This window comes from Protopterus annectens, chromosome 10.part0, assembly GCF_019279795.1.
Source record: "Protopterus annectens isolate FY-2018-M chromosome 10.part0, PAN1.0, whole genome shotgun sequence".
NCBI lineage: Eukaryota > Metazoa > Chordata > Ceratodontiformes > Protopteridae > Protopterus > Protopterus annectens.
The window spans coordinates 400784927-400812577 of NC_056744.1; the positions used below are offsets into that span (position 1 = coordinate 400784927).

The 27651-nt window shown below is 40.8% G+C and overlaps 1 protein-coding gene across 1 annotated transcript in view; it reads left to right on the forward strand.

Moving 5' to 3' along the window:
- Positions 1-27651, forward strand: part of HMCN1 (hemicentin 1) — a 5606893-nt gene that overhangs the window by 2355151 nt on the left and 3224091 nt on the right. The window contains exon 22 of the mRNA XM_044085314.1: positions 12665-12842. Within this exon, the coding sequence (XP_043941249.1) occupies positions 12665-12842 (178 nt within the window). The remainder of the gene's footprint in view (positions 1-12664; positions 12843-27651) is intronic.

Below are 27651 nucleotides of genomic sequence, written 5' to 3' on the forward strand. Positions count from 1 at the left end.
TGTTTGCCACCTGATCTTACTGAAATCACAGACTACAAACAGTTCAGACCACAGTTTACACAATATCTAACTGAACAATGTAAGTGCACTTGTCTGAACACAAGCTGTATCACCTTTTTCCCATGGCTGCATTATTACATTCATCCCAGAAATCATTGGCTGCTTAACCTTGTAATCTTTCCAGCATAAACACGTATGCCCACTGCTCCCTGATCAGCCCTTTCCACTTCCTACAATGTATGAAATACCCACTTCTCCTGTTATTAGCTCTTTTATTACAGTTCTTCATGTTCTACAATGTCTATCTTCACTGCTAAAATTTCCCTTTGCATTTGTATATACTATGTACATTCTTTTGGCTGGACCACAATTACCTCACCTATTAACAACTGCATTATGCACTGCATACTCTGATTCTATGCCTTTTTAAATTTTCTAGTAAATATGTATATATTTTTTATATCTGTTATATTATGTCACTATACTGTATAATTTAGTTATACCTTTACTGTTGTTACTATGTATATAACCTTGGCTGAGCCTACAAATGGTCAAATTTGATAAGTGCTATACCCCAGTAAACAAAGTTAAATAAAATAAAATAAGACTAAAATAATGAGTTAGGGGTTACAGTAGAATTCAGTAGGATAAATCATTTCTTGTAGATTTCTGTCTTGCATTTTGACTAATTCCTGTTTTTAAATATTGTATTTAATCTTTTTGTATTTTTAATTTATTTGCCGCATTACATACTTTAGTATATTACACTGTTTCTATTTGAATCCCAGCAGCGTCTTTGTGGAATTTCTTAAAGAAAAACAAAAACTGATAACCGTTTGAGATATGCTGTTTTTGCGAAGTACCCAGAACCATCCACTCATAGTTTCATAGTTTTGTATTTCTGTATAATGCCCTCTGTAAAATGTCAATCTTAACTTCCACAGAAGCTTAGTACTATCCAACTTGGTATTTCACTTAGTGACTTTGTTAGTTGCACTGAAACGCAAATCAGTGTAGCTGCTGAAAAACTGTAAACTGAGAAACTGTAAAATAAGTGCCATTTCAATAAGGCCACTTTGCTCTACAAATAATAATGTTGTTACAAAACTCCTGCACACGCCCTTTCTCTCCCTATATATATATATATATATATATATATATATATATATATATATGTGTGTGTATATATATATATATATATATATATATATATATATATATATATATATATATATATATATCAAAGATATGTTATTCACTCCCCACTTCCATTACAGAAACAACATCTCCCAAGACCTTCAAAGAAAAACTAAAAGATTTTCTGTTTGGCTCCTGGCTGTGTTCCTGTAACTGCTCCCAAGATTAATCCAACTTTCCTATAATGTTTCTCCTCTTTTCCTGTTCTCTTCATATTTCACTGAAATTCCTTCTTTTTACTCCCCACCCTCCCTCTTCGTCTTTCTTTATCTGACCGACTACACTGTACACTAGCTTACCTCCTTATTCATTTAACCCTTATTTTCCTCATACCTCTTTGCTTACTTTGTTTTATCTCTAACACTAATATTTCTTATCTATTTATTATATTATTTTATATCACTAGATTTTCTAGTTTAAACCGTGTGTCATGTCTTTATATTTGTAATGTGCAATGCACTGTATGTCCTTTACTATTGATTATCATAATATATTATTATTATTGATGCTGTTATGTACCTCTGTTTTCTTAAATAGTGCCATTATATAATAGTAGTAAACCATGGCAGAGCCATGGGTAATTATTACTTGCCCATGGTTGGAGGCAGGAGATTCTAGTTCCATACTTACTCTGTGCTGTCAGAATCAAGCAATGATTCCCAACCTGGATAAGATATGAATTACCCATTCTCTGCATGGTTTATTCATGTACAGAGAGAGAAGGAGAGAAAGCTGCCTGTTTCAGTCATAACCCATAGAAATATTTACCACTGGGTTTAAGAGAGAAAGCTGCCTGTTTCAGTCATAACCCATAGAAATATTTACCACAGGGTTTTTTTGTTATATTTTGAACTCTGCCGTTTTCCTTAAGTTTCAGTGTTATAGCCTATTTTCTTTGGGTAAAAAATCAAAACTGTTATGCTTATATCATTTTTTATTGATTCCTAAGAGGTGTTTGAATAATTCTTTTTTGAGTGTATGGGGTATAATGAGGTATATCCCACTTGTGTTGCTCATAAATGTATATGGTGAGCTTCATTACCTTACTACCATATAATTTCTGATTTGTGCACTACAGTCTTGTAGAAAATCGTGTTGACAAATCCGTATCAGTGAATCAACAAGTTGTATACTAACCTTTGATATTATAAGATACTGAGTTTAGGCCCCACAACATTGCATTGTTGCCTAATGGAGAACTGCACTGTTCAACTGTCATCCTTTGGATGAGAAGCCAAACTGAGGGTGTCAGCAGGTGATACTTCTAATAATGTATTAAGCATCCAGGGACAATTTCAGTGTATATTATGTAGAGAGTATTAACATAAATAATTATGTACGTATTTACAACAGCTTAAAAAACAAACAAAATTGTGATACACAATAATCATAAAAAATATGCACCACCTGCGTTACCTTTATCATTTGGCTCCTGTAGATTATTTATTATTTTATATGTGTGTTGTTACATCTGTATTATTATATATATGTTTTCTGCTTATCTCAGTCTTCAGTCATTCTCTTAAAATAAGGAAAAAGAAAGCTGTACAAAAAAAGTAAAAAAAAAAAGCATACATAACTGTAAGACAAAAGGAAGTATAAACTGTGGCTAAAAGTCAGTTCAACATATCAAAAAGTAAAAGCATACATAAGTATCTTTGCCCTGGTTCTAGTCTGGAAAGTAGTGTATTGTTTTCTGAAGATGAGGTCTGAGTAGGTACTGCAGATGAAGGAGTTTAAACATCTTGGAGGTTTATTCATGAGTAAAGGCAGAAGGGATCTGTAGACTTACCAGAAGTGGAACTCCAAACATTTTACCAGAATGCAGAGGTAAATCAGGAATTAAGTTACATGGCAAATCACTCAATTTACCAGTCAGCTTGTGTCCACATCCTCACCTATGATCATGAGCTTTGGGTCGTGCCTGAAAGCACGAGCTTATGGATACTGGTGGCAGGACTAAGGTTAATTCGTAGGGCAGCTGAGCTCACTTTTCATGTTAAAGTGAGGTGCTTAACCATCTTTCAAGATTCTTGTAGTGTAGCTACTGCTAATTCAAGTTTTAAAGAATTAGTTGAAGTAGTTTGTTGCTGGTCTAGTAGCGCAGACAGATAAAGGCCTGACTGCATCCAGACAGTCCAGGAACAACTAGCAACTCAGGTGCTAGAGAAGCTGCTTGGGAAGAATGGCCAACGAATAGGATAATCAATTACAGGAGAGTTAATGGTCAATAGGCATGAGGAAACAAAATAAACTAGAAAATTTTAATTTATGGTAGGCATCTCTATGGCATAAGGGATATAAAGACTTTGCTATAGTCTAGGTGCTTCAGTTTCCATTATCAACCTGGATACTGGATGTGCTGGCTGAGGGGAGAGAGAGGAGTGATGGGACAGTGCCTGCTAACCTTTCTTTGGAGGGTGGGCGGGTGTCAGGGAACACATGTCTGTAGTGCTGACTCCATTCTATATTCCTCAAAGCCAAAGTTGATAGAAGGCCCACTGGTATCAGGTACTGAAATTCTCATCTGCAGCCATTGATGGTATCACATCAAAAAGTCTCATTGAAAACCATCTGCCCAACACGACACAATGCAAACTGGCTTGCTGGCTTCAAACTCATCACTACAAAACCCGTGGCCATTCATGGAGTACCAGCCTGAGTTCAAAGCCCTGTACAGGGCTAAGTTCAGGTGTACTCTCTCCCTCACAGCTACAACTACACTCAAGTGGGACATCTACTGCAGGGAGGTTAAAACTGCAAAAGTTTGCAGATGAGATGACACCACCCATATGCATAATCTGACACATCACACACGACAGATCTCAGATCCAGGGATTCAGAAACGGATAACTGGAGCCATCCAAAAAAAAATAAAAGTTTCAAAATGTATAGTCATAATACTACTTCCGGGACCCAAAACCAAAGGTTACCTAACTAGAAACCAAATCCACTGAGGACAGAAAGAGTCAGAAGACCTGGGGACCCATAGTAGTAGTAGTTCGTCATAAGTGTACCCATGTAGCTAAAGTAGTGCCCAAACCTATTGCCCACCATTCTCATCTTCATATCAAATCAAGGTCATCTCATTGTCAGGGAGGCAGTCTCTCAACAATATCCACATCAGATGACAACAATGCCCCATTCGAATGTATTCGACCCCAGCACCAGCTGAGGGAGGAGAAAAAGCCTCACCAAAGGCCAAAAAACAAAGGTCTCAAAAATATCCATGCTATGCTGCTGAAAAGAGAGACTGACTCTTCATCAGTGTACCGCTTGCTCATCATCTACTTTATTACCCCTAACAGGCAAGGCAAGGTCAAATATGTCACCAGATCACTATGCTTCACCTCAAAAATCCCCAACCGTCAACAAGGGAGAAGACGCCAACGGAGGCTATTACCTCGACACGGGCGAACGTGGATTATAGACCAAAGAAGGATATATCATCCAAAGACCCTATGTGGAATAAGCGAGCGGTAAATCTGCTATTGAGCAAGAGAGATGTTCGCTGGCCGAGATTCGAGAAATGGATGATATGGATAGGGAGACCCCTAGATGTACCCCAGGATTACCTCTACAGCAAAATGCACACAAGGCACAGCAAAAATAATGTAGTATTCCCCATATACTAAAGGTGTGGCGTAAACAAAAACCATGGGCTAGGCTGTAAAATGCCCCTCGGGCAGATAGCCTAGTATGAACCTATGAACCTATTATCAATACTGGGAATCCACCGAGGAGCTTATTTTCTAGTGAGCTGATGATATGGCAGTGCTAGTGGAACTTGGAGACGCACAATCCTAGACAATCGCTGTACACTGCTCGTTGGGCCATAAATGAACATATGCAGCAGGAACAAGTAAGGGGAAGAGAAATCCTGTGATTCCTTACAGATGACAGCATCACTGTTGTTGCTTGCCCCTCGACCTAAGTGGAGCAAATAGGTCATAGGACTGTCACATCTGAAGGAAAAGAATGGACCAGATAAAGCATATGGGAGGGAAAGGTTGATGATTAGGGAGAATCAGATGAGAAAATGAAAAAAATATATTATGTAGACACAGATTTATGTATGTGTAAATATATATATATATATATATATATATATATATATATATATATATATGTATATATATATATATATATATATATATATATATATATATATATATATATATATATATATATATATATATATATATATATATATATATATATATATATAGAGAGAGAGAGAGAGATCAGTGTGTGTGTGTGTCAATACATAATAATGTCATTTTTTTTTTTTTTTGGTTGTAGTTAATCATGCTGAGGAAACCCGAGCAACAATTAAATTGGTCTGTGTTTCTTTTATTTACTGTCTGGATGTCACAACTAAATTACATCACACTGCTTCAGGTGCTGATTCATTGTTTAGGGTTAACCCGATGTTCTTCGTATTTCACTGTTGCAGTCATTACATTTGGGTTATCCTGCTAGCAGGTTGCCCTCAGCCGACCTGAATTCCAAAGTCTTGGGTTCTGCGTCGGCTGCTGCCACCCCTTCCCTGACATCAGGTCGTCAGGGGTATAAAAGAAGCAGCCAACGCCATTTTTTTCAGCCTTTCTTGCCGCGCGGTGCCCGAAGCAGAAGCAGTTCGCAAGTGCCGGTCGGCCGACTCCTGAGATTTTCGTGTTCGAATTTCAGATACGAAGTCTTCAATAAAGCTAAGTACCCCGTTGGGGAAACTTTTTTCTTGCTCCAGACCGATGTCAGAAAAAGTAAATAATTGTATTTCTTGTGGAAAGCAAATACCTCATAAGGATTTTCATTCTTACTGTATTCTTTGCCTAGGCCCTGATCACAACGTTTCTGGTTGTCGGTTTTGTGCTAGATTTAACCAACGCACTATTAAGCGTCGGTATGATTTTGCTTTAAACTATTTTGGACGCTGGTTTAATTATCCAGAAATGTCATTGGATAGCCATCCGACTACCGGAGTTCACAAAAAACGCAAAGAAAAGGAGAGAGATAGACAACCAAGAGCCAAAACCAACAATGAAGCTTCTCCTAAGCCAGTCGCCGGTTCGTCGGTTCTCAGTGAGGTGCTTTTGCAGCCCCTGCGCCCGCTACTTTAGAGTCGCAGGTCGCTACTGACTCCCACGTGGAAACTCAAGGTATTAGAGCCTCGGATACTATTCCTTCAGATGGGTCCGGAGCCGCTGAGCAGGCACCGGCTTCTGAGGGTGTATTCAGACCTAAACATCTTTATATTAAACCGACTTCAGCTACAAAGGCAAAGACTAAAGCACCTTCTAAAGCAAAGAAACAAACTCAAGAGCCATGTGGTCAGGCCTCTATGCCCAAAAAACAGATGCTTAAAATGGCCGAAGACTTGATTACCTTGATCAGGGGTTCCCAACCCCCTCCTGATAAGAGGCCTAGGCAAGAGACTGACTATGAATCTTCAGATCAGGTTTCCATTTCTTCTGATTCCTCTTCTGATCAGGAATATTCTCTTCCCCCCTATGAGGATTCTGATGCTGAAGAATCTATACCTTCAGCTTCTCCTCCAGAGGACTATTCTTTTGGGGAAACCTTGCATACCATGAGGGAGCATTTCCACTGGGAGAGCCAAGATTTTTCAGAATCTAAAAAGAGGCTCAGGGATTTCCTTTTACTACCTCAACACAGGCCACTAGCCATTCCACCTGTGTTAGACATTGTAGATGATGTGTTCCATTCCACCTGTGTTAGACATTGTAGATGATGTGTTTTCGGAGTCTAGTCTTACCCCTGACTCCTTACCTCCAGCTCCTGTTAAGCCTGACAGATATTACAGGGTTCCTGACTCTCATAAATTCCTTTTTAAAAACCCTGCTGCAGACCCAGAAACTATTTCTCAGGGTCCCAAAGGAGTTAAGGCTTCCGCTGCAAAAAACCCTACCCCCCTCTGAGAGATTCTAGGGCACTGGATAGATAGGAAAAAAGGTTTACAAATCTGCTACCTTGGCTATAAGGGCCTTAAACTGTCAGTTTCATATGCTCAAATATCAGCAACATGTCATGGCATTGCTTAAACAGAAAATGTTGTTAAACTCTGAATGTGCAGAAAACAAGGAAATGCAAGATTTATTGCATGCAGCTGAACAAGTTGGAAAGCATACTTTGCAGTGTGGTTTTGATTCTTTGGAGGCCTCCTGCAGGGCTGCAGTTATGGGCTCTGTAATTAGGAGGCATGCTTGGTTAAAGGAACAAAATCTGCCTGATCATGTCAAAGTTAAATTATTAGATGCACCTTTACAGCATGATACTTTGTTTGGTGTTAAGGCAGAAGAGGTGTTAAAGAAAATGGAGGACAAAGCTAAATCTATGCAAATGGTCAAAGATTTTTTGCAAGTACAGCCACCTAAGTTTAGTAGACACTTGCCAACAAAGAAATGGTCCTTTCCTGTGTCATACAGACCTCAAAGGGGCAGACCCAGACGCCCTAGAGGGAGATCCCAGGAGCAAGGTTCATACAGGTCAAAGCAATGGGGTGCTTCTACCTCCAAAGTTGGAGATGACAAATCACAACCATACAGGAAACAGTCCTAATGACTTCCCCCTGCCTGCACCAAGCACTTATCTCCTGGCAGCACCCTTAGGGGGAAAATTAGCAATTTTTTCTCAAAATTGGCACATTATAACCCAGGACAAGTGGGTTATAAATATCGTGTCACAAGGCTACAAGTTCCATTTCCATACCCTGCCAAAAACAAACGGCTGGCCAGATCTGCCAAAAAATCAATGGGCAGAGGCACAAAAACAAGTCTCATCCCTCATGGACATGGGGGCCATTCAACAAGTACCAGAGCAAGAGCAGGGACAAGAATTTTACTCAAGACTGCTCTTGGTACCCAGAAAGGACAAGGTCTGGAGGCCAATACTGGACCTATCTATTCTGAACACATTCCTGGTTATACCAAAATTCAAGATGTTGATTTTCCAGCAGCTTCTGCCCATGCTGGGCAAGAACGCTTGGCTTATGACTTTGGACCTAAAAGAGGCATACCTGCATGTCCCACTCAGACAAATTTGCAGAAGATACCTCAGATTCAAGGCTGCCTCAATGCATTACCAATTCTCTGCACTGCCCTTTGGCTTATCTACTGCACCCAGGGTCTTTACAAAGTGCCAGGCTCCAGTAATTGCATTCTGCAGACAAAGAGGAATACAAATATATCCTTACTTGGACGACTGTCTAATTCAAGCAGAGAACAAGGACATTCTTCTACAGCATCTGGCATTTGTGAAAAGACTTCTAACATGCCTAGGGTACACAGTCAACGAAAATAAATCAAAACTAGTACCCTCTCAAGAGATAATATTCCTGGGTGCAAGCTTAAATACAACTGCCCAGATGGCTTATCTCACACCAGACAAACAAAGGCAACTGACTACCTATTTCAAAATGTTGGCAACAAAGGCCCAGTTATCTGCAAGAAAAATTCTGCAGGCTTTGGGCTTCATGGCATCCTGCATCCTACTAATTCCATATGCAAGACTGCATATGAGGAAACTTCAATGGTACCTAAAAAGTGTCTGGACTCAACATTGCCACAGCCAGGAAACTATAATTACTCTCATTCCCTGCCTGCAACAGGAGTTTCGATGGTGGGCAAAGGCTTGTCACCAAAACAAGGGACAGCCATTCACATTACCGCCAGCCAGGCAGACACTAACAACGGATGCATCAGCTTATGCCTGGGGGTCCCACATGGCAGGAAGATGCATTCAGGGCACATGGACCTCAAACCAAATGCATCTACATATCAATCAAAAAGAGATGCTAGCTGTTCAAAATGCTCTGACAGCCTTCAAGGACCTACTTCATCCAGGACAACTACTGATAAAGACAGACAACGCCACGGTCATGTGGTATATAAACAAGCAGGGGGGCACACATTCTTATCCCCTTTGCAGACTAGCCATGACTTTGTGGGACACAGCATTGACTTACCAAGTACATCTGCAGCCATAATTCCTGCCAGGAAGGAAAAATACTCTGGCAGATGAACTAAGCAGAAACCTCATGGATCCCCACGAGTGGCAGCTGGATCCACAAGTCTTCAGCATGATAACAAGGAAATGGGGATGCCCGGACATAGATCTATTTGCCTCCCCTCACAACAACCAACTAAAAAGATTCTGCACAAGGATTGATCACAGACAAGCATGGAAAGTGGACGCCCTATTGTTCAGCTGGAAAAACCTATTAGTATATGCCTTTCCCCTCTGTCTCTCCTCCCCAAGGTACTCCTAAAGGTCAGACAGGAGAAGCCAAAGATGATACTGATTTCCCCAGACTGGCCTCGCCAGTACTGGTATCCAATACTAAGGAACTTGTCTCAATGCCCAGCTTGGACCTTACCTCAAATACCTCATCTACTGTCCCAGCAAAACGGTCAGATCCTACTCAGCCAGCTCAGAACTTTAAACCTGACAGCATGGCGAATAATGTAGTCATACAAAGCACACCTCTCAGTAAAGCTGTGATGGATGTCATTTTGGAAGCCAGAAGGCCTAGTACTAGAAAATCTTATGCTGGAAAATGGAAGAGATTCTGTGCTTGGAACCAGGCACAAGGAACTGATACAGCTGTGCCAAATAATCCTCAGATTTTGCAATACTTAATTGAGATGCTGGACAAAGGCCTATCTTTTTCATCTATTAAAATTCATGCCTCTGCCATTTCAGCTCATTACAATGCAGACCCACCACTTTTTTCTCATCCTTTATTAAAGCAGTACCTCAGACAGGCCAAAAATTTAAGGCTTCCAAGGAGATTACCAATACCTGCATGGGACCTCAACTGTGTGTTGGAAAAGCTCACTCTGCCTCCTTTTGAGCCAGCTGCTACTGCTGATATAAAGTTTTTATTTTGGAAAACAGCTCTGCTCCTAGGAATTACTACAGCAAGACGAGTTTCAGAGCTACAGGCGCTCATGGCTGTGGAACCCTTTATCATTTTTCATCCAGACAGGGTCTCCCTGAGGACAAATCCAACATTTATGCTTAAAGTGGTGTCCAGTGTGGCTCTAAACCAAACTATTCATCTGCCAGCTTTTTACCCAAAACCACAGAACAAGGGGGAGAGAATTCTGCATTCTTTGGACGTACACAGACAGCTTAGATTGTACTTGGACAGAACCAAAGTTTTCAGGAAGACAGAGCAATTACTAGTGGCATATGCTGCAGGATCACAAGGAAAGGCTATCTCAAAGCAGACTATTTCCAAGTGGTTAGGCCACTGCATTCGTTTCTGCTACTTACACCATGGCAAACCAGTGCCTAAGGGCATTAGGCCATATTCTACCAGAGCTGCAGTCAATTCATCACCTTTCTCAGGGGAGTACCAACCAGGGACAATTTAGAGGCAGCTACTTGGAGTTCAGTGCACACCTTTACAAAGCATTATCATTTGCCACTCTACTCTAAATCCAGGGCAGGCTTTGCCACTGCAGTTCTGCAGGGCCTCATAGCTGCTCCAACTGCTGTCTAGCTCCAGCCTCCCAACCATAGTTTTGGGACTGTACCCAAATGTAATGACTGCAACAGTGAAGTACACTTACCATAAATGTAGATGTTCGAGCGTATTCACTGTTGCAGTCCAGGTTACGCACCCGCCATCCCTCTTTTTTCTGTAGATCTTATCTTTCCTTCTCTGATTTATACAACCTATGTGGTGTATTTGCTTATAGATGAAGGTAAAATTTATATTGCTGCATTTATTGATATATATATATATATATATATATATATATATATATATATATATATATATATATATATATATATATATATATATATATAAAGTTTGGCTACCCTTTTAGGGGGCACCTGACATCTGGGGCAAGAAAAACTGAAGAAAATGGCGTTGGCTGCTTCTTTTATACCCCTGACGACCTTACGTCAGGGAAGGGGTGACAGCAGCCGACGCAGGACCCAAGACTTTGGAATTCAGGCCGGCTGAGGGCAACCTGCCAGCAGGCTAACCCAAATGTAATGACTGCAACAGTGAATACACTCTAACATCTACATTTATGGTAAGTGTACACAACTGTACTTTATCTGGACCACAAAAAAGTGCAGCAGAAGTCTTAATCCAGAACCTTAACTGCCATCCAGTGTAGCAGTTAAATATTTACGTATGTAGGTCTGACAGGATATCAGGTAGCGCTGTGAGTGTTAGGCCCTCTCTCCAGAGTATTTCAGTAAACTTGGACAGCTCTCATCTGTCTTTGTTTGTCTACATGTCTACTTATGTGTTTTTTTAAAAAAATATTTGTGTTGAAGGAACTTGATTCAGACATCTCCGTTACCCCCACTGTTTTCTTTGTTTTTAAGCAGTAGATCACTGCTTCTTCCACTCCCCATTCCCTAGCTGTAGCTGAAATGCTGAATCAAGGAGCCAGCCCTTGTTATCTTCTACAGTCTTTATCCATATGTTACAGCAATTGTGTCACATTTTAATCTACTATATGTAATGTACTACAGAAAGTCCAGATTTTATTTTTTAATCACATTAGCAATATTTTATTCACTATTCTTAGTTTTTATTATGTTCTTCACCCTCATCAAAGTATCTCTTCAGTGTGGGCATGCTGTATGTCTTAAATGCTGACTTTTTTTCTGTCCAGTCTTAAGCGCTGCTTGATTTCTGTTCTTTCCCTGGGGACTTGTTGGAGTGATAGGATAAGTACTGTCTACACCATTAAAAAAATCCACTTTGTTGACAAATTATTTTTTTCATACTTTTATTTTATTGTATTTTTCAACATTTAATATGCAAAAAACGTATAACATGACATATCTTCATGAACAGATTAACCTTAAACTATCAATTAACAAAATAATGCCTGAACACTAAAAATATCCTAAAGCTTCCATTTGCCTACTTTGAGACTCTGAGCAAATTACTTAACCGGATATGGATCCCAAGTCACCAATGAAAAGAGACTTGTGCCTAGCAGGTTTACCAAGTGAACAAATTACTTCACTCTGTGTTGCATTATATACCTGGAGTAGGGTTATAACACTCAGCTGAACATATGAAATATTATGGGACTGGTTGAAAAGCATGAGGTGCTTATCAGTCTTAGTCACTTGCACAATTCTGAGTCCTGGCAAAGAGTGGGTTACCTAATTTGTTGCACAGAAGGAGTTGATTTGGGGTGGGCGTCTACCTCACTCCTTTGGTTTAATTTTAAATGAGAGGGTTATGTGTGTGTTGGGGGAGGGTGACCTGTTTTGAATAGCAAACAAGTCTACCGTGCACATTTGTTGTTTTTCATAATATATTCTACACTCATCTTATTCATTATATTACTTTCATTAAGTAGTTAGTTAGCATCGTACTTCCAGAGTACCATGAACAGACCTTCAGTGCATCTGCTGGCACCATTTTTACAGCATTTGTGACTATCATGTTTCAATGTTTCAGTGAAACCAAAGCTTTCCAGTGGCCATCCAGGAAGTGTTACAGGCTCAGAGGCTGAACTTGTGGAAATTTCAGTGATTGCAGGAGAAGATGTTACATTGCCTTGCGAGGTGAAAAGTTTCCCTCCACCAATAATTACTTGGGCCAAGAACATGCAGCTTATCTCTCCTTTTTCTCAGAGGTAATCATACTAAATGCATATTATAGGAGTGAAAGTTTCTGAGCATATTTAGAATGATAACACACAAAGATGGTTACACATGTACTAGTGAAGCTGTGCTTTCTTGGTAAAAAACTGCTTTGTTTTAGCTGGCATTATACAAAGCTGCTTCTGTATGTTTTATTAGTCTTTTAAGTTATTTAATTTTTATTGTTTAAATATCTTATATTAATATATACAGTGTGTGCGTGTGTGTGCCTTCTGTGGAAGGTTGGGCGCCGGGCTGGCAACTTGACACTGTAAAACTCCACTGCCAATCATGAGTGGACAGGTGATCCGCTGTGGCGACCCCTAACCGGGAAAAAGCTGAAAGAAGAAGAAGATACAGCTTATTTGATATGTTTCATTAACATTTTAATTTATGTATTGTGTGTTGTTCTTCTTACATTTAACATACTAATTGGACAGTTTTTCTATTTGTAGGCATTTTCAGTATGCAGTAGTACTTTTCAGTAGTGTACATAAATACAAACGTAGGCAGCAGGATTAGCTGAATGGGTTATATACTGCTAAGGATATAAGAGCTGAGGGGGGGTTATATCCTGCCAAGGATATAACAGCCAACTAGTTTTCTGTGAATAATTTGTGTTTATTTTACTTATTTGGGACTGGCAAAGTGTTTTAAAGTACTTTTTACTATGTTTTCTGTGAAAAAGTAACTTTTAAAGACTTGTAGTTTTTACTGGCATTTGCTGCTCTTTTTCTGTGGGAAAAAAGCACTATTTTCACTTACCATGGAACAGTCTTTCATTTCTGTGGTTAGTCCTTCTTAGAGCCACAAAAAAAAAAGTTAAGCAAGCAAACAACCTTTGCCATTACAGCAGGCTAACAGTTTGCCTCAGCCACAGGTAGGTGACTCTGTTGTGGCCATTAGTTAGTTGTACCTCAGACCACTCATCTTTTACCTGGGATCTAGCTGGTGTAGCACCTACAGCCACTATGGACTGGGAGTTTGCCACATCCTCTGCACCTGTGTCGGTCCTCTCGGTGGGCAAGGGAGAGCCACTCTTGTCACTCCTGGGAGAAGAAACAAGGAAGACCTCCCTATTTTGTCAGAATGTTGTGCTGGTGGTGCAGCGGTTAGCATTGTCAACCCACAGCAAGAGGTTCTCTGGTTCAATTCTCAGCTGGGGTGCCTTCTGTGCGGAGTCTGCATGTCCTCCCTGCGGTCGTGTGGTTTTCCACCGGGTGCTCCAGTTTCTTCCCACAGCCCAAAGACATGCTATAGGTGGATTGGACATTCTAAATTGGCCATAGGTGTGAGTGTTTGTGCTTTCTGTGGAAGGTTGGGTGCCGGGCTGGCAACTCGACACCATAAAACCCCACTGCCAGTTGTTCTGCGGACTGTTCTGCTGTGGCAACCCCCAACCGGGAAAAGACGAAAGGAGAAGAAGAAGTTGCGCTCATCCTTGAGAAAGCTGCTGCTACCATTAGTAACACTGTTGGCCCAACTTTTACTGTCAAAAATAAAAAACTAAACATGTATCTACTCATCCTCAAATATCCTTAAACAGGAGTAGTTGGTTGGTTGTGGCTCAGTGTTTAATTCAAGCTATTGATCCTTCTTATAAAGTAATTTCTGGTAAAAGAAAGAGGAATATTTCCTTTCTTGAAGATATCAAAAATTCTGAATCTGGACAGGAGGGTGAAAGGGCAGATACTTGATTTTTTTTTTTTTTCGCAGATTTCTGATTCAAACTCTGAGGAGAGCTCATTTTCTGACACTCCCTGTGGGGGTTCTCTTTCTTTGAGATAATTTCTAGAATGTGCCTGTGTTTTCAGTGGGAGAACACTGAGGTTTCTCACTCGCTAAGAAAATATTATGAGTGTTATAGAAAGAATTTTCATAACCACACCCATTCCTCCAGTTCTGACAGTTTTGGAGGATTTGTGTGTTACTGTTTGCAGTTTTCCTGACAGTCAGCCAGCTGTCCCTAAAAAGGCAGATAGGATGTATAAAGTTCCTCAGTCTTTTTTTACACTCTTCCCAAACCTGATCCATCAGCTGTAGCTTTAGTTAATTCTTCTGCTGCTAAACACTAAGTTAATTCCAGTCCTACTTTTTCTGATAAGGATGGGAAGATTATTGGTAAGTATGGGGACAAAGTGTATGCTTCTGCAACTTTAATTTTTAGAATTTTGAATTGTTATACTTAAATGTTTGTTCTAATTGTGAAGTAAGAGGAATGTTTTGTTTGTAGTTTTTTCTTGTAAACCTCCCAGATGATGTTGAAAATGAGATTTTAAATTCCCCTTTGGATAGAGATTCTGCTGCAGACATGATCAAAATGTGTGATGAAAGGGGTAAGCTGATTCAGAGAATATGTAAGATTTTTCAACCCACCTTTTCCAAATTTTCCTAAGGATTCTCTAACTCCTGATATGATTTTGGTAAGAAACAGACTCAACAAAATGCAGGCAAATGGACATTTGCAAAGAAATGGCTAGAGGGTTCAAAAAAAAATTCTGGAAAATCCCAAAACCAAGGACAGTCCAATTAGACAGCATGACTGTTTAAGGGGCTTTTCCCCTCTCCCACCATGGCACCCCCATTTTTCCTCCAGAAAGTCTGAATCTCGACTTTTCCCTTTAGCAACAGATAGTTTCAGAAATGTGGGTTTTGAAGACCATTCATCAGGGTTACAGACGGCAGTGGGAGGAAATTTCTCCTTTCCAGGGGGGTCATTCCTCATCCTCCAAATCAGACTATTTTGTTTTCTCTGGTTCTTCATTACATGCCTTCCCAAGTAGTGATAGAACCAGTTCCCTGTTCCCAGGTAAAGAAGTTTTTTTTTTATTCAAGAATGTTCTTGATGTCAAAGAAAGAAAATGCTTGTAGACAAGTTCTGGATCTTTCTTTCCTAAAACTGTTTGTGATAGTGCCAAATACAAAATTAAATTCTTACCCATTCAAGTTTCCTGGTAACACTAGATTTATAAGATGCTTATCGTCACATTCCAATTAATCCAGACTTCAGGCGTTTCTTAAGGCTTTGTGTGTCTGGGTCACATTATCAGTTCTCTGCCTCACCCTTTGGACTATCCACTGCACTAAGAATGTTCATAAAGTGTCTGGCTTCAGTTACAGCTCATTGCAGGCTACAGGGTATCCACATTTTTCCATATTTTGACAACTTGCTTATTTTTGTACAGTCTTTTTCAAAGTGTCAGAAATCTCTCCCTTGGGTGAGGTGAAAGATCTTTCACAAAAGCTGGGATTCCAAGAAAACATTCAAAAGTCTTTCTTGACTCCTTCTCATAGGATTGCATTTCTGGGATATCATCTAGACTCCACAGTTCAAAGATCTTTTCTTCCACAGGAAAATAATAAATCTATATCTAGATCTAGGATTTTCCACTCAGACTTTGGTCACTGCGAGGGAATACCTCAGGATTTTGTATCTTTTGGCTTCTTGGATCCTCATGATACTCCTGCCACGACTCCACATGAGAAAGATACAGTGGTATCTGAAGTCTCTTTGGCTTCAGTACCAACACCTCTTATCTTTTCATATCCCAATAATGGTGTTTGTCAGAAGAGAAATCACTTGCTGGAGGTAACAGATATCCCTAAATCTAGATCTTCCATTCTCTGTCCCTGTTCCAAAGCATTCATCACCACAGATGCCACAGACTTTGCTTGAGGAGGAGTTTCAGGAGTGTTAAAGTACAGGCATATGTTGGATACTATGGACAATTCAAGTACATAAATAAAAAAGAGATGCTTGGCTTGATTACGCCACTCCATTCCCTGAATCATCTCTGGTTCCTTAGACCTCTTCAAATTGTTACAGACCATATCACACTCATGTGGTACATCAACAAGCAAGGGTGAACCAGGTTGTACCTCTCTGTAGAATAGCCATTTTAGCTTGGGGTATAGCTTTTCCACTCATTACACTAATATCCATGTCATTTCTGAAGATTCAGGAGGAATCCCCAAAGATCATTGGGGTGACTCCCTTCTGGCCCAGGTAACCATGGTTCTCCCTTCTTTTAGAAATGGCTAAGGACAATAACCACAAGCTTCCTCACACACTGGATCTGCTCACATAGAAATAGGGGTGTTTGATACACCAGGACATCAATCAACTTCAATTGATTGCTTGGATGATAGGGTGCTCATTTCTTTTAGGCACGTGTTGACTGAAGATTGCAGCAAGTACTAATGGAGGCAAGAAAATCTGCTACTAGAAAATCATGTATTACTAAATAGAAAATGTTTTCTTGTTGGTGCCAGCAACATAACCAGCACCCATTCAGTGCTAGTTGTTCTCTGGTTTTACAATATTTGTGTGAGTTATTATCCTATGTTGTTTCTTACGCCTTTATCAGGGTTCACTTTTTAAAACATTTCAACGTGTTTTCTCACAGGTCCTCCTCTTTCAATGCATTCTCATGTCAAAATGTTTCTGAAAGGGGTTTTGCATAAGAGGCCACCAAGAAAAGTGGTGGCCCCTCCTTGGGATCTTAATTTTGTATTAGAGAAGCAAACGCTTGCTCCATTTCAACCATCTAACCTGGTTGACTTGAGGTTCTTAACACAAAATGTAGTTTTGCTGATTGCTCTGCCCTCTACAGGAACAGTATCTTAGTTGCAAATTCTTATGGTGAGTCAACCCTATGTCATTTTTCACAAGGATAGAGTTTTCTTTGAGAACTAATCCTTCCTTCATGCCTAAAGTGATATTCAAGTGTACTTTAAGCCAAACTATCCATCTCCCCATGTTCTTTCCTGAACCCAAAAATGAGGAAGAAGGGATACTCCATATCTTGGATGTCCTCAGACAACTCAGGTACTATTCTGACAGAACTAAATCTTTCATATCTTTGAATCATTTGTTCATTTCTTGTGAAGTTATAAAAAAGGGACAACTTTTGTCACAACAGACCATTTTCCAAATGATTGTCTAAGGCTGTTACCTTTTGTTATGCTCACCAAAGAAAAACTATTCCACACATTGTCAAGGCCCATTCTCCAGGGCATCGGCTTCACATATGGCTTTTTGGAAAGGGTCGGATTCCAGAAGTGTTCTAGAAGCAACAACTTGGTCCGCTGTACATACTTTTATAAAGTGCTATATGCTTGATTCCTTCTCCAGGTGTAGATTAGGCTTTGCAATTACTGTTCTTCAGGGATAAATAATCAGTGTAATGACCATAGTACAGTTGTGCAAGTAAACTTAACATGACAAGTAGATGTTCAAGTGGTCACTACTGCAGTAGCCATTCACTCTCTTCTTCCATTCTTCTTGGGGTTTTTTGGTGTATTGTTTATGCAGGATGTGGTTATTTGTTTGTTCTTCTTAACATTGCCCTTTCAGGGCTCAGTTTCTCTCTCTTTGTTCACAGGAAAGCTCTGTAGGGCTTGGTGCCCACATTTGTTTTTTAGTCAGCATTGAAGGTGCTCTGAAGCTTTGGAAGTGGGCAGGATATAACCTACCTAGCTAAGCCTACTGCAGCAGTGATCATTCAAACATCTACCTTTATGGTAAGTTTACTTGCACAACTGTACTTTCTCTAGCCTTCCTCACTGATTCTGTAAAAATCAAGGGTTATATGACAAATTTTAAGATAAATAACATAATAGATAACTAGGTTCAGTAAAAGAAATTCCATGTCAAGAAGTAGGAAAGTAGTCGGAATAAATAGGAGAAACAAGAAAAATTTCAGCAGAGTCCAGCAATGGAGCTTAACCCAAGAAAGCAAAGCACAAGTCCAGAACAAGTAGAATCCTTAAATATGTTGGACATACAAATGAAGCTTAACAAAGTGTTCAGTGAAGATAAGGAAACGAGTGATTCCTGGTTGTACTATGTAAGAAAGATGCATAAGAGATGAGATCAGGAAGAGAATGTCTTGTCTAGCCAGTTGGACAACTTTGAAATTCTAAAAACAAAGAAAGAAAGGTGATCATGCCATGAGACTCATTGAGCTGGTGGTGACCCACAAGAAGGTCTGAGAAAAGCTAATGAAAATAGAAGATTGTGAAAGACAAGAAAGTCTGAGGTTTGTTAATATTTCAGAAGGCATTGAAGGGAAAGAATGTATGCAAGAATGTATGCGATTTATGGTTTCACATCTTGGTAAATCAACTGGTTCACCCTTGGAGAAGATCCTGTTAGACTGAGCTCACGAGGCAGTGACTGGTTTGGTGATTCCCCTGTCCTATACTTACAAAGGCCCAGACTTAACAGCTAGAGGAGCAGCTTCTCAATGAGCTCTGAAAGAAGGACAAAGTACTGATGGTTGAGAAGAAAAGGGTGTTCACAGGCAATGATTGTTTGCTGGGCATTAGACATAGAAGAAATACATTTTTGCCATTTTTGAGGAATTGCAAAGCATTAAACCTCAGATTTAAACTGATTTACCCAGCAGTGTTTAAAGCGTCATTCCTGATTGCCTAAAAACTTTTTTAGACCTTGAAGAAGTTTTGATGGTGATCCAGCAATGCAAGGCAGATCCCTAGTTTGAAAACCAAGTGGACAAGGACACAAGAGTATCAGAAGAAAACCACAGACAGTCCAAGACAATAAGGGAATGGTAGCCAGCTAACCCTTCCTACTCTTGTAAAAGCAACAACTGGAGATGGGCAGAAACACCAAAAAGGTAAGGGGAAACAGAGAGGCTTAGACAAACAGTAAAATCCTGGATGTAAAGAAATGACATGAGAGATGTAGAAGACTGAACTCTAATAACTGAAGTCTTTATTGATTGTATTGACAATACTGGCTGTCTAAGTGCTTATTGGGATTCTAGTATAGATGGGGAGGGGGGAGTAGGATAAAATGTATAGCACTTCACAGTATGGGTGGAGCAGTGCTGCAGCAGTTAGCATTGTCATCTCATGCCAAGAGGTTCTCCTGTTCGATTCTTGACTGGGGTTCCTTCTGTGCGGAGTCTGCATGTCCTCCCTGCATTCCCGTGGGTTTCCTCTGGGTGCTCTGGTTTCCTCCCACGTTTCAGAGAAATGCATCTGGAGTGTTTCTCCCTGGGCCTCCATTGAAAATGGGCTCTGTTCCAGTCGGACTTTTCCAGTAAACAAATGTTAAATAAAATAAATGATGAGCATGACCTATTAGGCATACATGGGAGTGAGTCAATGTAGTACAACCAGCAAATTCTTTGCATCTGTATCAAAAATCCTAGAGGAGGGACGTGTTGGCCATTCTGTGAAAGAGGGTAAGGGGGTAGTCAGATATTTAAAACTTTGTACAATATTGTTTCCTGTAGTAAATTTTTCTTGGTTCAGATCTAATTTTAATAGAATGTGGCAAGGAGCAGAAGACGGGCTCTGGATAAATGCCCCCAGAATTATGCTAAAGAACCACTGAGGGACAGGAATTCAGACCAATGACAGGATAGATTTTGAAGAAATGGACATTTACACTCACCAGTGAATTGCTAGAGGGAATAAAGTGAAATGTAAGGTTCCACCTTGACAGAAAGCAACACAGAAGCCTGCACTCTGTCAATCTCACAATAACCACTGTGCTAAACTTGACTCATTGAGAGGCATAGGACATATATTACAAACTTCTATAAGTGCGGGTTGATTCAGGATTGGATGGGAGAAAGGTTTGTGTGGATGAGTAACACAAGACTAATGTAAAAATACAGATCTAATAATGAGAGCAGTGAAGTGAGTTATAACTCTCCACTTATCATGTTGCTGTGTGTGACATTAGCTAGGGGAAAGGTAAAGCACTGCACAAAATGGAATAAGGAGACCTTAAGATTTCATAATGTGTAGAGCACTGAGACTTGTCTGTGAGGGCAGGAAATCAGGCAGCTTAGTTTAAGTGGACAAATGGAAGAATTGGGAGTTGGGGTGGGCGTATTGGAGATGGAAACAGTGCCAAAGAGGTGCACCTACAAGAGCCATTTGCTTAGCGAAAGATAATGAACATATTCAGATCTTGTAAGGCGGGATAGAGTTACTCTTTAGGTGTAGTTGGTTTAGTTTGGTATTAACTTTGGTTATTTGTTGTTTCCAGCCTTATTTATATTGTATAAAAGAAAAACAGTTTGAACAGGACATTGATAGGAGCAGACGTAAGGCACAAATACTGTTCAAAATAACTTTGTGAAAAAGGTACTTGGAGTGGTGTACATTGAGGAAAGGGGGACTAAGAACTTAAAATGGAGCTGAACTTAGTTACTTGAAATATAAATGGTCTTACTGATGAGAACAAGTTGTGTAAGTACAGGATTATATAAAACAGAGTAATGTTAATGTAACCATGTTACAGGAAGCACATTTAAATGAAGATGAACACCAGGTCTTGATTAAAAAGGGATTTAAAGAAGGATGTTATGCTAGTGCATCAGAGGGAAGGAAAAGGGGAGGGATAATCTTGACCAAAACAGAGGACCCATTTCTGATAGAAGAGATGAACAGGGAAGATACATTTTAGCTAGTGGGGTTTGGAATGGAAAAAGGTTAAGTTTAAGCAGTTTTTACCAACCCCCAAGACAACTAAGATAAACATGAAGAAGAAGATAATATTAGAAATGACAGATTTTTATCAATAGATTGTACTGTTAATGGGTGACTGGAATGTAGTGACAGATAAAGAAGATCTTAGTAAAGAACCCAGGGCAGGGAAGATTGCAATAAAAAGAAGAATGTTAAAAGCAATGTTAAAAAACTTTGACCTGAAAAATTTAGGCGAGAGCTGGCTGGGTGCCAGGAGGAATGCCTGTATCTCAGGGTAATATGGCACACGCCTGATACTAGATAGGGTGTATATTACAGAAAAGCATTAATATGTATTAAGGGACGGCCACGGTGGTGCAGTGGTTAGCATTGCCGCCTCACAGCAAGAGGTTCTCCAGTTCGATCCTCGGTTGGGGTGCCTTTTGTGCGGAGTCTGCATGTCCTCCGTGTGGTCGCGTGGGTTTCCTCCGGGTGCTCCGGTTTCCTCCCACATCCCAAAGACATGCTGTAGGTGGATTGGACACTCTAAATTGGCCCTAGGTGTGAGTGTGTGTGTGTGCCTTCTGTGGAAGGTTGGGTGCCATGCTGGCAACTCGACACCGTAAAACACCACTAACAATCATGAGCGGACAAGTGATCCGCTGTGGCGACCCCTAACCGGGAAAAAGCTGAAAGAAGAAGAAGATTAATATGTATTATGAGACAGATGCAGGCCCACCCAATATTAATAGGGCAGTATGGCACAAGCTTGATACTAGATAGGGTATGTATTACAGATCAGCATTAATATTTATTAAGAGACAGATGCAGGTCCGCCCAATATTAATAGGGCAGTATGGCACAAGCTCGATACTAGATAGGGTGTATATTACACAACAGCATTAATATTCATTAAGAGACAGATGCAGGCCCTCTCGATATTAATTTCTGACCATGTGCTGGTCAGAGTGGTGCTTAGGAACTTGGGGGAGGAACTTGAGTGGTACACACGGAGCTAGACATTGGAGGACTAGTGGGAGATGGCTAAAGACCATAAAGAAAAATGGGCTGTTAAGGCAATAATTTTAGAGACTTTTTAGAAACATGCAGAAAGTTGGAGTGGGAATAGTTGAAGTGTAGGATAAGATAAAAATAGAACTGAAACTTAATCTGCAGACACAGGATGGTAAACAGTGCCAGAAAAGAAAACAGCAATTTAGAGAAAGGTTAAAGACAGTAAACAACCAGCAAGCAAAGGATTTGCTACTTATGAGGACAGAACAGGACAGTATAACTGAGTTGGAAAGGATATCAGATAAATAGACTGTGGAAATATTGAGAGACAGAAAATAACAATGAAAATAAGTTTTTTTGTGAATGAACTTAGATTTCAAAAGATACCTGCAGGCTGAGACAGCAAAAGGCAGAGGAAAATATTTTGAAAGTAAGGGGTCCCTGAATGGGAAGGGTAGTCATGGAGCAAGAAGAAATACAAAATGTGTTTAAATAATTTGTTATTAAACTTTATAGGAGACAGCAGGTAAGGAATAACTGGACAAAAGATGTAGACAGCTTTATGGAGGGTTTGGAACTTCCTAGCCATAGGTGGCCGAGGTCGTGGAGTGATTAAAGTTGTCGCCTTGCAGCAAGAGGTTCTCCGGTTCAATTCTTGGCTAGTGTGCCTTCTGTGTGGAGTCTGCATGTCTTCCCTGCTGTCACTTGGGTTTCCGCCAGGTGTTCTTGTTTCCTCCCACATTCCAAAGACATGCACTAGGTGGACTGGACACGCTAAACTGGCTGTAAGTGAGTGTGTTTATGTGAGTGAGTGGTGCGAATGAACTACCGCAGCAGGGCTAGCCACCTGGTGGTGTAAACCTTGGCTCAAGATGATTCTCACTGTGGAAGTGGCACCCTGACCCCATGTGCAAAATGATAAAAGGGGTTGAGGATGGATGGATGGATGGAGCTGCCTAGCCTGATCAGATAAGAAAACCAGGTGGTTATGAAGTGCATAACTGTGCAGGAAATTCATGAACAACTTAAAAAGCAAACAATGCTTAAGACCCCAGGATAGGATAGGCTCCCTGTAGAAATATGGAAAGAATTCCATAAAGAAGTAATCCCCATATGGCATAAACAGTATGGTAGCGAAAAAGATAAGGTTTAGTTTGTGGCACAAGGCAATAATATCAATGATGCTAAAAGAGGGAAGAGTCCCTAGTAAACCAGCCTCTTATTGACCGATAGCGATACTAAATCACGATTATAAAGTCTTCATAACTACATTAGCAGAAAGACTAGTAAAATTATTACAGTGTATTATTCTTTAGGATCAATGTGGGCTTGTAAAGAATAGACAAAGATTTGATAATATTATGACTCACATAGTACGCTGCAGGCAGAAATGAGAGCAATGTGGAAGAAAGATATCCAGACAGTTCAAATAGTAGTAGGAGCAATTAAAGAATTTGCAGTCATATTTAGATATGCTACCGATACATCTAACTCTGTATGAGTCGATTCTGGGCACATTGCAGGTGCTGCAAAGAGCACTTCTGGCTAACATCAGAGATTGAAGCTACTAATTTCATGAACTTTAATCATACTTTGACCTGGGTATGAGGTCCATTCACTTCATGGTATTAGAAACCCAAAGACTTGGAGAAATTAAAGTGGGACAAAGAATAAGAAGGAAAAGTCAGTCTGCTGGGACTGGACGTTGTACAGACTAAGATTACACTGGGATTACTTATGGGAGGTTTTATATAAAATGAACTTTTATGTGAGATTGTACTGTTACTGCAGGAAGTTTACAAGGGTCTAATGGCAGTGGTCAAAATCAATGCACTGTTGACTTCATAGTGAAAAGTCACAAGAGCAGTGAGGCAAGGTTGCCCATTGATAAGCTTAACTAGTTTTTGATCCTAACCAGAAATTATATTAGGAGGTCTGTAAGACATCCCATTTGATTTTCCAGAGGAAATCTTAACTGCCAACACTTCTGATGATTCTACCACACACAAAGGGGAGGAAGAAAATTTAATTGAAACAAAGATGGAAACACCCCCATGTTTCTCATTTGATCTGAACACATGATAACCCTTAAAGCCTAAAACAGAAATTTGTTGTTGGAACTGAACCAAGTTTCTGAGATAAGTATAACATTATAGCCCTTACCAGTAGTTATCTTTTTTAACTCAAGTTATTCGTAGGTTCATAGATTAATAGGTGTATACTAGGCTAACAACCGCTAGGACTTTTATAAACCTAGCCATGCAGCCCAAATGTGACACAAGTTCTGTGGTTAAGGCATTTATATTAGGGGTGATGTTTGACTATGACATGGTTTACTGGCTATTTCTGTCAGTCAGAGACATAAGCACCAGACCAGGGGTGAATTTCCAATTTTCCATCCAATGGTCCAAGTTATGGTTAAATACAGTTAGGGAGGGACTTTGTTTCACATGACTGGGGAGCCTATTCCAGAGAATGTGAATTCTCTGAGGTACATCTGTCTCTTCAACATGTTCTGTTTTTCTTGCAAGCAAAATTTAGGTAATTGGATCTAGTAGTTCTGATGCTTTTTGTTTTGCAGATGTGTAAAAGACTTATTACACCAGGGTACAAGGATGCCTTGTAAGTCAAGCATAGACTTCCTCTCAGTAGTCTCTAGTAGACCGAGTATAGAGATACGGCTTTGATGCAATCCATGTAGGACATTGTGTTTATGCCCTGTATTCTTTTTGTGGGGAACCTTTGTGGACGTTCCAGTTGCACCATGTGTCTGGTCAGGTACATACCAAAGGGGGCATTATGTTGTATGCCGAGTGCAGTCGTATGTTGACTTCCCTGGACCTAGATGATATGCCCTGAGTTATAAGTTGAGCAACATAGAAGGATTTCCTTACTACCATGGACACATGTTGGTCAAATGTTGGGTTACTATGTACACGACTTCCCAGATCCATGACTAGTGAGTCAACTCTCAGGGGTGTTTTATTGATAACATAATTTCACAGGGTGGGCAACTTCCCAAAAGGTACTATAACACATTCTTCGCACTGAGTTTTAAGCCGTGGTTTTGCAAAGGTGATTTGTCTGTTTTTGACCTTTCTGTAGGGTGTTTGTGTCTTGGGGGTATTATATGACTGTTCCCAGTTTGCAATCATCTGCAAACTTGGTCAGCCAGAGGCCTTTCACATTAGCTTTAACTTCCAAGTAATAGATGTCAAAAAGGAGTGAGCCTAGCATGCACCCTGAGGGACTTCACTGGTGACCGTGTTCTTTGTGGAGGTGTCTCATTGATCCTAGTCTCCTGGGTCCTATCCATGAACCAGCTGGCTATCCAACGTGTTATATAGAGGTTTCTGCCAAATTCTGTAAGTTTGTTAACAATGACCTAGTTGGCTATTGTGTCAGATGCCTTAGCCAAATCAAGGCAGGTGATATTCACCAATGTGAGAGTGTTCAATCTCGCCATTTGTTCTTACACACGGGTTTGGAGCCGATCCTCGGCTCCGAGTCGGCCGCATAGCAAAGCTCTGCATCTTAGAGAAGCTCGAGACCAGGCTATATCCCACAATCCTCCCTGCCATTACCCAAATCTAGTTTGCCGCTGCAACGGGTCACATCGTTCAGAGAGCTCGGACCAGAGAAAACTGTTATTAGACAGATAAGATAGTTATTTTTTGTTAAAAGTTCTTATAGTTCTATAGTTCTTATAGTTCTTATAGTTATTGAAAATTTAGTTTCTGATACTATAGTGTGTGTGTGTGTGTAGTGTAGTTAGTTTTTTATAGGTTTCCGTTTGGGGCCTACCCTTCTATAACCTATAGCTATATTTTTTTTCCTCTTAATTATAGCTAGTGTTAAATTTTCTCTTTTTTACAGTGAAATTGCTTATTATGTCTGAGAAAGCCAAGTCTGGTTTTAAAAGGTGTCAGTGTGGGCAGAAAATGTCCATCACTGACAACCACACTTCCTGCGTCTACTGTCTTGGCCCTCTCCACTTGCAAGAGGATTGCTCTATTTGCCATTCCTTCAGTGGGAGGGTCATGACAGATAGACGCAGGAAACTTATAGACAGGGGACTTCTTAAGCCTGCTTTCCAGGAGGCCTTGGACAAGTCTGACCAGGCTTCTAAGTCCTCGAAGGGGTCGAAGATGTCGGAGCCCATGTCATCGGCTCCGAGTCCATCTTCTAAAGTTCGTTTGCCGGTTCCACAGACTTCGGGGCCGAGCGTCGAACGTTTATCTCTCACTGAGCCCCAGGTCTTGGAACCGGTGTCGGAACTACCGCCACCTTCCATTCTTCGGTTGGTGCCATCTTCGGCCCCTTCGACCCAATCTTCCAGACCATTATCCGATACTGATGTGGATCGTGTCATGCAGAAACTTATGGAGAACACGGCCCTTTCCAAGTTGATTGCAGTTTCCTCCCAATTGGTGTCGAAACTAGAAGGCCTTCCCTTATCTCCAACAGGTCCTCCTTCGAGACCCATCCAGTCTTCGGAGCCGGAAGAGGATGAGCCGATGATAGTGGAGCCCTCAGTGCCGAAACCATCCATTGCACGATCGACACCATTGACCTCGACTCCATCGGAACCTATAGGTGAGTCGCGGAGTCGACGATCTCTCCTTGGTTCCGGGACCGAGAGTCGTACCGACCTTTCGGTGCCGACTCTCCCTCTCGGGGCCTCGGCGCAGATTGGCTCAGCTCCGTCCTCGGGGTCGAGAACCATGGGCCCCGTGTCTGGGATTCTTCCATGTTCTTCGGAACCGGGGGAGTCCTCGACCCGAAGTTCAGGGGTTTTTGACCTTATGAGGAAGGTTTTGTCTACACAGACAACCACTTCATCGGACGCGTCTTCTCCCTCACCTAAGGAGCCGCTCTCTGTTTCTGTTCCCACGACCCATCCAAAGCGTGGAGCACCATTGTCTCAGCCATCCCCAGAGGGTGCCCCCTGTTCCTCGGAGGCCTCACCGGAATCCCCCTCCGATGAGGTTCCGAGGAAAAGATTGTGCAAGAGGAGGCACTTAGATTCCCCACAGGAATCTCTAACTTCTGACACTGACTTGGATGAGTCAGAGGGGTCCCCAAAATCCCCCTCCAAGGATGTCTCATTTGCGGACATCTTGGAGATTTTAAAACAGAGGGGTGATTGGCAGTCCCTAGCCCCCACTGAGGACGAGTCGGTGTTGCTGAAGGCTTTTGGTGCTCAACCTTCTACCTCCTGGGTTACTCCGCCCTTCGATGAGTTAATGGATTTGATTGCTCGAAGGGCGTGGGAGACACCGGACACAGTGGAACCGGTCCCTCGAAAACCAAGCAAATTTATTACCGCTCCCCAGG